General features: G+C 52.8%; 1 protein-coding gene across 1 annotated transcript; it reads left to right on the forward strand.

The window, feature by feature from the left end:
• The first annotated feature begins 1,056 nt into the window (after positions 1–1,056).
• Positions 1,057–8,856, forward strand: RMI2 (RecQ mediated genome instability 2). The gene is made up of 3 exons (XM_079121426.1): positions 1,057–1,374; positions 5,662–6,513; positions 7,372–8,856. Exons 1-2 carry the CDS (start codon positions 1,077–1,079, stop codon positions 5,808–5,810), a joined length of 447 nt encoding a protein of 148 aa, XP_078977552.1. The 5' UTR covers positions 1,057–1,076; the 3' UTR covers positions 5,811–6,513; positions 7,372–8,856.
• Positions 8,857–11,023: the final 2,167 nt, after the last annotated feature.

The raw sequence follows: 11,023 nt of genomic DNA on the forward strand, positions 1-11,023 counted from the left end.
TCCAAATGTCAATAGGGCTAAGGTTGGGAAATGTTGGATTGAGAGCATCAGCAAGTTGTGCACAGTTTACATGTATATTTTACAACTTGCAAATTAATATGCCCAGAAGTTAATTGTTTCTTAAGTGCTTTTTAAATTATTTAGATTGCTTTTACACTAGTGTTTTTACATTTTTTTATTTAGATTATTTTGAGTGCTTTTTACAATTTTTTTAATTTTAGATTTTCCTTTTCTAAGTGTCCTACAATGAATGTGCATTTCTTCTGTGAAAAATGCGGTGATATATTTATTAACTTTTATTAAAATATAATAAAACAAAAAGTAATAAAAATAGTTGAGTGCAATGGCACAGGCCTGTAATCCCAGCAACTTGGGAAGCCAAGGCAGGAGGGTGGCAAATTCAAAGTCGGCCTCAGCAACTTAGAGAGACATTGTCTCAAAATAAAAAATAAAAAAGGGCTGGGGATGTAGTTCAGTAGTAGAGCAGCCCTGGGTTCAATCCCCAGAATAGAGAGAGAGATAGACAGACAGGCTGTCCCTGTCCCCTTTCCCAGCCTTATCTCCTAACTTCTTTTTGAAAGTATTTTTAAATCGACATATAATATTTGTACGACTGCACAGGAAACGGTGCTTTTTGGTCCACGTATACTCTGTGTGATGAGCAGGTCAGGGGAGCTGGCCTATTCATCGCCTCATGCAGTTAACATTTCCATTTATCAATTCCTGATTCTCACGTGGGCTCCTCCTCCACTTCGGTATTTACCACTCCTCAGTACTGAACTACGACGTAAAGACGACAGAGATAATCACTCTTCAGCCGACTTGCATGCATGCATGCCAAATTTTTAGATGCGCTGAAAGACGGTATGACTTACCTCGCTGCCTCCACTTACTCCTCATTGAATTCATTCATTCCTATCTTGGGGGCGTTTACTTGACGTACGCATGCGCACTCCTGTGATTCCCGCCTCCCGATACCGGCCATTGGCCGGCTTCACCAGCATGCTCCTGATTGGTGGTCTCGGATCAGGCCTCGCTGTCTATCAAAGTTGGCGGGAAAGCGGCCGCGACCCGGAATGGCGGCGGCTACGGACTCTTTTTCCCGCGGCAGCTCGGCGGCCGTAAAGCTGCCGACGTCGCCGCCGTTCAAGGTGCTGGCGGAGCAGCTGCGGCGCGACGCGGAGGGCGGTCCCGGCGCCTGGCGGCTGTCGCGGGCGGCGGCGGGCCGCGGGCCGCTGGAGCTGGCGGCAGTGTGGATGCAGGGCACCGTGGTGGCTGCGGCCCGCGGCGAAGCGCGGCTGCGGGACCCGAGCGGAGCCTTCTTGGTGCGCGGCCTGGAGCGGGTTCCGCGCGGGCGGCCCTGCCTCGTCCCAGGTAAACCGGACCTCGCCGCGCCCCTTCCCCGCGGAGGGCGGATTGGCGCCGGGCGGGAGGAGGCGGGGCCCAGGACGTCCAGCCCCAGGCCTTTGGCCCGGCCGACCTCCTGCCTGGCACCCTTCCTGTCGCGTCCCAAGGCCAGCGTCTCCCTAACTTCTCTGTTTTCTTTGAGATGGGGGCCTTGCTCTGTTTCCCAGGTTGGTCTCAGACTCCTGAGCTCAAACGAACCCCAACCTTAGCCTCCCGAGTAGCCGAGACTACAGGTGCAACCTGCAAGCCCAGCTTTTGAAACTAGCTTTTTGTTTTTTTGCAGTGCTGAGGATGGAACCCAGGTGTTTCACATGTTAGGCAAGCAAACTACCACTGAGCTACATCTCTAGCCTTCCCAAGCTTATCTAACAAGTAGCATCATCAACTGCACATTTTTAAAAATACAAGTTCCTGGGCCACTCTAAGCCCTCCTCCTGAGTTGCCTGGGGAAGGATCCCTGGCCTCTGTATTTGTCATAAGCTCCCTCCTCACGGGTGATTTTCATTTCTTTCCCATGGAGTCTTGGGAAATGCTGTCCTAGGAAATGCCTGCATTTCTTCTCCTTCAGGAACTGACTCAGGCTGTAGTCCACTAATGTTTGCCTCTTCTCAGACTGCTGGTGTTCAAACCTGAGCTGGCATCAGACTCACCTCACCTGAAAGCCCAGGGGGCTGTCCCTGCCCCAGGGTGCCAGGAGGTTCAGGTGCAGCTGGGAATGTGCATTTTTTTTTTTTTTTTTTTTTTTTTTTTTGCGGTGCTGGGGATCGAACCCAGGGCCTTGTGCTTGCAAGGCAAGCACTCTATCTTCTGAGCTATCTCCCCAGCCTGCAAGGGAATGTGCATTTCTAATCAGCTTCCAGGAAATGCCATGCTGCTGGCCTGGGCCCACACTCTGAGCTAAGCAGGCTTGAGCTTCGTGGTTCTGCCAGCTTATCCTTAGCATCCAGCTCACTGCCTGACCCTTAGGTGCTCCAAGAACCAGTTTATAAGTGACAGGCACAGGGCACCCAGGATCTCATCTCACTCCTTGGCTGGGATGTCAGTTGAACACTTGTATGTGAGGTCCCAGTTGAGGGGCTGGCTCCATGGAGACCCAGATAGACGAGGCCTGCCAGGGAGACAGCCTGGGAGGAGATTTCCCAGAAGATCATTGATCCCGGTGGAGCTGCCACATGATCTTGGAAGGCTTGGATGGGGGAGTGTGTGTAAGGTCTCAATGAAAGACGTCTGAACACAGGAGGCCTCTTTCTGTGGCTCCTGTCCCTGTGAAATCGGGCCAAGGTCCCTCCATCTCTACGGTCCTCCCTGCTCAGTCTTGTTTTCTAGCTAGAGGTAGGATGGGTCAGTGGTCTGGCCTGGACTGCTCAGGACTCCAGCAAGCTTAGGTTGAATTCCTAGCCACGCCTTCCCTTCTGAGTTGTGCAGAGTGCTTTTGCTCTTTCTGGACTTGGCCTTCTGTGCAAAGGAGCTAGTAATTCCTGCCAGCTCTGTGGATGCAGTAGGTAAACAGTGACTTCAGCTCAGCTCCTGGCACGTGGTGGGGTTTGAACATTGTGACTTGGGCTGTTGACTCAGTGTGGACACCCCACCTGTCCTATGCTCTGGCCGCAGCCTTCCTCTAGCACAGGCTTGGCAGACCACAGGCTGATGCCTCTTTTCTCATGGCCTGTGAACTGTAAATGTTCTTATAGCTTTGTTTTTTATTTTTATTTATGTTTTACTCTTGAGATGGGCTCTTGCTATTTTGCCCAGGTTGGTCTTGAACTCTTAGACTCAAGGGGTCCTCAACCTCAGCCTGCCAAGTGCTAGGACTGCCGGCACATGCCACCGTGCCTGTTTGGTCTTTACGTTTCTAAATGGCTGAAAAAAATCGTGGCATGTGGAAAGTACATGATGGTTAAATGTCGCGTCCACCCAGCCCTTGTAACTTGCTCAGGTGTAGGGTTGCTGCCCCGCCGGAACTCCAGTGAGGAGTTTGGCAGAACCCACCGTGAGCCGGGCCCAGAATATTTACTGTCTGGCCCTTTACTGTAAAAATGGCTGGTCTGTGGCCTTAGTCTTCTCTGAATGTAATCCATGCTGCTCGGTGTCTTGGCCCTCAGCAAAGTCCCTCAAAGGCAGGTTGGGCAGCCCCCTGGGTCTGGCCCCAGCCCTGGCACCCAGTAGGTGCCTCAGTGTTTGAGCGAATGGGCACCTGTGGGCCTGGCCGACTTGCACACTGGCTGGATGCCCTCTTGCTAATTCATGCCAAGTCCTGCTTTACAAAACTGTGTCACTCACTGCCTCCCGGCGAGGTCCAGGGAAGTCAGGGCCACTAAAACACAAGGGGGGTTGTGGGCATGCGCCAGGGTGTAGTGGCGGGAAAGCCCTTTTTTCTTCTTCCTTCAGTGTTTTTTAGGGGTGCTCGAGGTGCCTGCCTTGCAGAGTGGTGTCATGGTGTGCTGGGAAGAGTCCACGCTAGGAAAGAACAGCACCGCACGCTCCCATGTCACTGGTCCTGCCCCCGGGAACCTCGGGGTGTCCCTGAGGCCTCCGGCTGTGGGGCAGAGGAGGGCTGCTCTCGCTCTCCTCGGCCCTTCCGTGCACCTGGAGTTTACTTGGGGCGGCAATGCAGAATGGAGCACAGGAGGGACAACCCTCCAGGCTCCAGGGTGCAGGGAGGCGTCCCTGAAGGATGCTGGACTTCCATTGTTGGCACTGGGATGTCTGGTCACCCGGTCTGCAGCAGCAGGAGATTGTCAAGCTCCTCGGAGCAGCACGTGCTAAGGCTTGGAGACACCACGAGGGGCCGCAGCGGAGGGCAGGAGGGTGCCACCCTGAGGAGCCTCAGGCGCCCGAAGGGGCCTGCCTGCGGTAGGTGGCCTTGCGCTCGCTCGCTGCGCCGGGCTGCTCCTCCACCCGGCCTGACACGTTCTCTAGGTCGGTGCCGAGGATGCGGCCGCCCTCCCTGCCCTGCGGGTTCTCCCAGTGCAGGTGGAGCTGAGAAGCAGCTCCCTGGTGGCCGCCCTCAGGCTGTAAGCAGGCGCTGCACCCAGAGCAGGTGCAGCAGGCGGGCGGTTGGGGGACCAGCCGGAGCCATTGAGTGACCAAGGCTGGAGGGGATGAGAGCTGACGGGGGAGGGTCACCTGTGGGCAAGGGGAGGGGTGTGGCTGGGACTCTGGCCCATGGTCTACCTTTAAGCCCCGCCCCCCAGTTGCCTGCGACCTCCCAGCAGATCCGCTGGCCGTTCCTGGGTCTTCGGTCCTGTTTCTGAGGGTTCCCTCTCTGCCAGCTCTTGGGGGCCATCCCACAGGGAGCAAGTGTATTTTTTAGAACTAGCCTTTTGTCACCGAGGGGCCCAGGTGGAATCTGGAGATGGAGGCAGAGAACACAAGAGCACCCTGCCAGGGGTTGGAGACAGAGGGCCAGGGGCAGCTTGCCTGGCCGCCAGCAGTCAGCCCTGATGTGGCAGCGGGTGTGCGGGGGCCTGGCAGCGCACCCGCCCTTCTGCTGGGTTTGGGGATTTTCTTTACACAATCGTGTTTTGTGTGGTTTACAACCAGCCAAGTTTTGCTTTCAAGGAGACTTACTTCCTCAAGGGAGTGGGAAGAGTGGCATGGCTGATATGTCATTAGATCACCCTTGGCAGCCTGCCCTGCCCGGTTGCCCATGTGTGCCCCACGGTGCTGGTGGTCGGAGAGAGCAGAGGGGGCAAGGTTGGTCCCGGGGGCGGGAGCAGCCGTCAGTGTGTGGGCCGACTCTTCTGGCAGCATCCAGGGGAAATTGGATTTTCTTTTCAGCTGCAGGGAGCGGCTGTGCAGAAGGAGGACCCGTCCTGTGGGCAGATTCCAGTCCCATGTCTGTGGCTGCACTGCGGCATCCATCAAGGAACAAGACTTAGAAAAGCTGGGTTTCTGCCCCTGCCTTGGCGCAGTCTGTCCCGCTGTAACTCCCTCTGGCGGGAGTTGCTTCCCCGCCTTGCGCAGGGGTACACAGCGCTTGACGACTGTTTGACCAGACACCCAGGAGCCCAGAGGTGGCGCCCTCCGGGTGAAATGTGGAGCTCAGTGTTAACTTTTGTGCGTTTGCTGATCACTATTTTGGTGTCTGCTATCCAGGGTTTTGTATTTTTGGGTAGTGCTGGGGATGGACCCAGGCCTCTCGCACTCTGAGGCGGGTGCTCCCCCTGGGCTGCACCACCGACGTTAACCTCTGAAGCACAGGGGCTGCAGGCGCCCTCCCCTGTGCAGCTCCGCAGCTGTCTTCTCTTCCAGGGAAGTACGTGATGGTGATGGGGGTGGTGCAGGCCTGCAGCCCCGAGCCCTGCCTTCAGGCCGTCAAGATGACCGACCTCTCCGACAATCCCCTGCACGAAAGCATGTGGGAGCTGGAAGTGGAAGATCTGCACCGGAGCATTCCTTAGGCCGGGTGGCTCTCCTGGACGAGGCGCTTCCACGCGTCGTGAGTTTCTCGGAGCCCACTGCCTTTGTTCACCCTGCGAGCAGCAGTTTTAAATGCCAGATTCTTGAATTAGCTCAGCCTCCGCTGCAAGGACTGTGTTTGCTGATGAAAAGCAGATGCTGTTTTGGTTTTTTTTTCCTACTTCATTTTCGTGTGTGAATTTCCCTCCCCCAAGCTCACAGCGATCTCATGTTGCATTTTTGAAATTCTACGAGTGACGAGTGACGACACCTTCTCCGTGACTGCTGGGCCCCTGTTTTAAGATGTAGAATTTGAATCCTGTCATTGCCCACTGGTTAGAGTGCGGTTATGCCGGGAAGGAATGCAGCCACGCCCCTGGTCCCTCCACCAACGACCTCCTCTCCAAGGACCGCCGGGTCCAGTGTGCAAGTCCATGGGCTTGTTCTCTTCCTGCAGCCCTGGGAGGGAGCCCAGGGCTTCACACGTGCTCGGCAGCTGCTCTGCGTGGGGCTCTACCAGCCCTGAATGGCCGCCTGAGGGCAGACTCAGTGGCCCCTCGAGACAAAGCTCTCTTCCTGCTTTGGGTGCAACGCAGACCCTAAAGGCCCGCTACCCTGAGACATGGAACGTGGTTCTGTCCTCCTGCACTTGGAAATGCAGAGACAGACGTTTTCCGAATTTCTCTCTGAAACTAAAAAACCAAGGTAGGTAACAACTCACAGGCCTCAACAAGCCAGTGCTTCACCACCTGCGGAGACAGCTGGGGAGCAGCCTGGGCCTAGCAGGGACACCGTTTCTGTGGATTGACTTTCTGTTGTGACTGTACTGAGTGTCAGGTTGTGTTCTCTGCTCAGGGCCCACGCTGGCTTCATCTTTAGAGTGTAAATATCAAGGGAGTCACATTGTGTTCTAATATCACTGTAGGATCTCATCTGGATTATTGATTTTCTACCACTAATAAATTTTTATGTGCTATATATATATATATATATTTAAAAAATTGTTTTTAGTCATCAATGGACCTTTATTTAATTTATTTATATGTGGTGCTGAGGCTCCAACCCAGTGCCTCACACATACTAGGCAAGTGTTCTTCCACTACACTACAACCACAACGCTGATTTTTAAATAACTATTTTCTAAAGCAGTTTTTGGGGTGGCAGAACAATTGAGTGGAGCGTGCAGAATTTGTGTGCCCTCATCTCACCCCTCCGGGTTCTGCTGTGATCGGCGCCTGTCATTAGTCTGGTAAGTTGCTCTGATTGCTGAGTCTCTGGTTGCATTGAGTTCCCCCCCGTACATCTTTGGGCTTCACCAGATGTCTCATGACATGAGGCCGCCCCTACAGATGGCTCCCTGCCCTGAGCTCCGGGCCCCCCGTGTCACTTCCCTCTCGAGCTGCCCACAACACTCATCTCTTCGTGTCTGTATAGCTTCGCCTTTTCCAGACTGTCAGCTGGTAGGATTTACAGCCCGTGGTCTTTACGGGCTTCTTTCACTTAATGTGCAGTTGTTTCCTCCAGGTCTCCTGCAGCGTGACAGCTCATTCCCTGTTGTCGCAGAGTGAGTTGGCCGCACCATCTGCGGGTACCTGTGTGTGTGTCCTGTCTGGCTAGTGGAGGGACGTTGCGTTGGATTCCATCTTGGACAGCCATAAACAGAGCTGCCGCGCGTTTTATGTGGACTCGTTCTCTGCTCGTGGAGGTAGATGCCCAGGAGTGCAATCCTGGGTCGAACGGAGTTTGTGGTTAGCCAGTCTTCCAAGTGGTGGTGTGGTTCTGCATTCCCACCAGCAACCAGCAAGAGTTCCTCTTGCTTCACATCCTCAGCAGCATCTGTTAGTGTTTTGGATTTGCTATGTTTTTAAACTATATAGCATTTTCTTTTTTAGATGGATACAATACCTTTATTTATTTGTTTATTTTTTGTATGGTGCTGAGGATCAAACCCAGTGCCTCACACCACTGAGCCACAACCCCAGCCCACATTTTCTTTTAAAGATGGGTAGGTTGTTTTTATTACTGATCTGGGTTTGTTGACTGCTTGAAGCTTCTTTTCAGCTGGTTTATGTTCACAATGCGGCCTTTTTCAGGCAATATTGCTATACTTTAATGGGAGCTTTGCCCCCCTGTAGGTCTAAATTTGAGCCCTTCATCTGTTCCTAAATTTGCTGTAGGTATCAGCAAGTTGTCTACCTTCTCGTTCAGTTTCCTCCATAAAACACAAATCATTGCCAGCTTGAGACACTGTTGTAAGGAATAAAGATGTGTGTAAATTACTTTTATATAGTACCCAGTATATAGTGGGCACCAAATTATTGTTGCCAGAAGCAATAAGTGCTTGCTTACATCTATTAGTTACCTTTAAGTGTGTGCATGCATTTTTAAAAAGAAGCTTTTAGATTTACAGAAAAATTGCAAAGACCACACAGTTTCCATATTTCCTGCATCTAGCTTTGCTCTTATTAACATCCTAATAAGTATGGCACATTTGTTACTATTAATGAACCAATGTTGACATGCTATTAATTTTAAGACTATAGTTTATTCAGATTTCTTTATTTTTTTCCTAACATCTTTTTAGTTTTATTTGTGGTACTGGGGATTGAACCCAAGGGCACTTAACCACTCAGCCACACCCCAGTCCTCACTCTCTGTATATATAATTACATATGTATTTGAGGTACAGGGTCTCACTGAATTGCTTAGGGCCTCACTAAGTTTCTTAGCTGTCTTCAGGCTCATGGTCCTCCTGCCTCTGCCTCTCGAGCCACTGGGATGACAGGCGTGCTGCACTGTGCCCGGCCCTAACCTCTTTTTCTGTTTCAGAGTCCCATGCAGGACACCACATTTCATTTGGGCTCCATGACTCCTAGGGCTTGCCCTGCTGAGAATTGGGACATTTGTTTTGGATTGCATTGAAATTTTATTGTTATTATGTGCAGTGCTGTTCTTATGTCCAGGGCCTCATACTTACTAGGCAAGTAAGGGCTCTACCATGAAACTAGACCCCCCCCCCAGCCAGAAATAAATATATTTATGTGTGTATTTATTATTTGGTACTGAGGATTGAACCCAGGGCACTGCACCACTGAACCACAACTCTGAATCTTTTTATTTCTTACTTTGACACAGGGTCTCACTAAGTTGCTGAGACCTCAAACTTGCAATCCTCCTGCCTCAGCCTCCCAAGTTGCTGGGATCGCAGGGGACTCGGCGCCACTGTACTGGGCGAGAGGTGCTATTGATGCAGATCACGGATCTGTTCCAGGATCTTAGGTTAAAACTTGGGCACAGAACTCTTTGTTTTATCCGGTAGTGGCCCTGAACTGGGCGTGCGGTGCGTGCTAGGACCCTCCCCTGCAGCCTGCCCACTGTGGTTCCTCCTTATCTGAAACCTGCTCTTCTGCTGCAAAAGTGACCACACTGCCGAGAACCCCCGGAACCATATCCTGCCCAGCTGACCCACCCGACTTCTGGTAAAAACACCCGATTAGAACATGCTGGTTGGTTGGCACCGTTGCCTGGGCATAGCATCTGAGGGTGCCGGGTGGGGAAAGGTGGGTACCGTCTTTTCCAACTGTCCCCCACACAGCCGGTGGCCAGGCCTGGAGGTGGGCCTCTGGGCGTGCCAGGCGAGCTACGTGGTTTCTCTGAACACGATGAACTGCCCGGCCAGCGTTTCCTCCTTGGTATCACCAGATGAAAACGCATCCGGAGGCTTCAGTATTTGGTGCCAAATCAAAGTCGGCTCATGAGCCCGCAGCCCTGCCAGACAGCGGCAGGCGTGTGCGCTGGGCCAGCACAGCTTCCCTTTTGAAATTAGCTCTTTTCTAAGAACTGAAAATAAGCCACCACGGCTGTGACTTCACTTTTCTTGGAACTGCTTTACATTACAAAACAATATGAAACCCTCATTTAGCTGGTTTTGGATTCCCTGAGTTCCCTAATTCTTTCTGTTGCATGTTCTTGTAAAGCTGAAGACTTACTGCAAAACTCTCCTGCATCGGGTGAAGCAGGAGGGGAGGGAACGGCCACGTGAAATAAGCGCGCCTCTGTCTCCCGGTGGATTTGTGTCTGATCCAGTGATCCAGGAGAAAAGGAACCGAGAAGAGTCTGTGTGCCGAGTCGGCCTCAGATTCCAAGGGTCACAGCCAGGAGGCCTGTCGGGCCACCCATGGGTGGTATTGCTAAAGCTCAGGTTGCAGGGAGGAGGGGGTGCGTTTCTGCTGATGTGTGTTTGGCAGCTACCCTGGAGCCCAGAAAGAAGGGCTTCACCAAGGGCTCCGGCCTGCCTGGGCCAAGGAAGGCAGCGAGCGGTCCAGCCCTGGTCCTGCCCTCTCCTGTCTGGCCTCGGGCCTGGAGGTCAGGCTGTGAAGTGCAGATCAGTCTTCCTGCACAGGACGGCTGCTGATAGGTTCTTGGGGACTGGATGAGACACCCCTTCTGAGTAGGGATCTCTATAGATTGGGACACACTTGTGCTGAAATCATAGGTCCCTATCTGGGCTCTCTGTTGGAGGGGCCTCCAGTGACATTGCTGTGTTTTATTCCTCCCTGCCCAGCATGGGTCCTTGCATAACATTCCTGGGCAGTCTGTAATGTAAGCCTGGCCAGTTTTTAGGTTGGAAGATGAAGTTTTCTAATGAAAAGAACCCCTTCATAGGCCTTTTGAATCAAGCACCCCGTGCGGTTTATGAGGGGCTGGCAGGGGCCAGCTAGAATGTTCAGGATGGCTTTGAAGCACCAAGAGGGAAGACAGCTGAGTCCCAAAGAGGCTCTGGGCAGAATTGGAAATGAGAGTCCTCTGAGAAACCGGTTCTGGGGGCTGATTGTCTTGGACTGGGCTCTAGCACCCCCTGCTGGTGGGCCCCAGCACCAGACCCCTCTGGCCGGCCTGAGCCCTTGGAAATGGGATCGCAGCTACTGATGAGAATAAAAGGCCACAGGACAAAGCCGAGGATCAAAAGGGAGCCGTGAGAAGTTCTGCAGCTGTGCACCCTGGGAGTTTCGCCCACTGTGGGAAAACCAGGATGGCGGTGGCTGGTACCAGATTGGGTAACCAGGTGGTGTTAATGGGCCTGACACTGGGCCCCATCTGTTTTTTGACTGGTGGCCTCCAGTGAGTTACTTCACCTCTCTGAGCTTTATTTCTGGTGTCTAGAGTAGGGATGATGGGGCATGAGAGGTTGAGTCACTTGTCCCCAAATCTGTTA

This window comes from Sciurus vulgaris, assembly GCF_902686455.1.
Source record: "Sciurus vulgaris genome assembly, chromosome: 18".
NCBI lineage: Eukaryota > Metazoa > Chordata > Mammalia > Rodentia > Sciuridae > Sciurus > Sciurus vulgaris.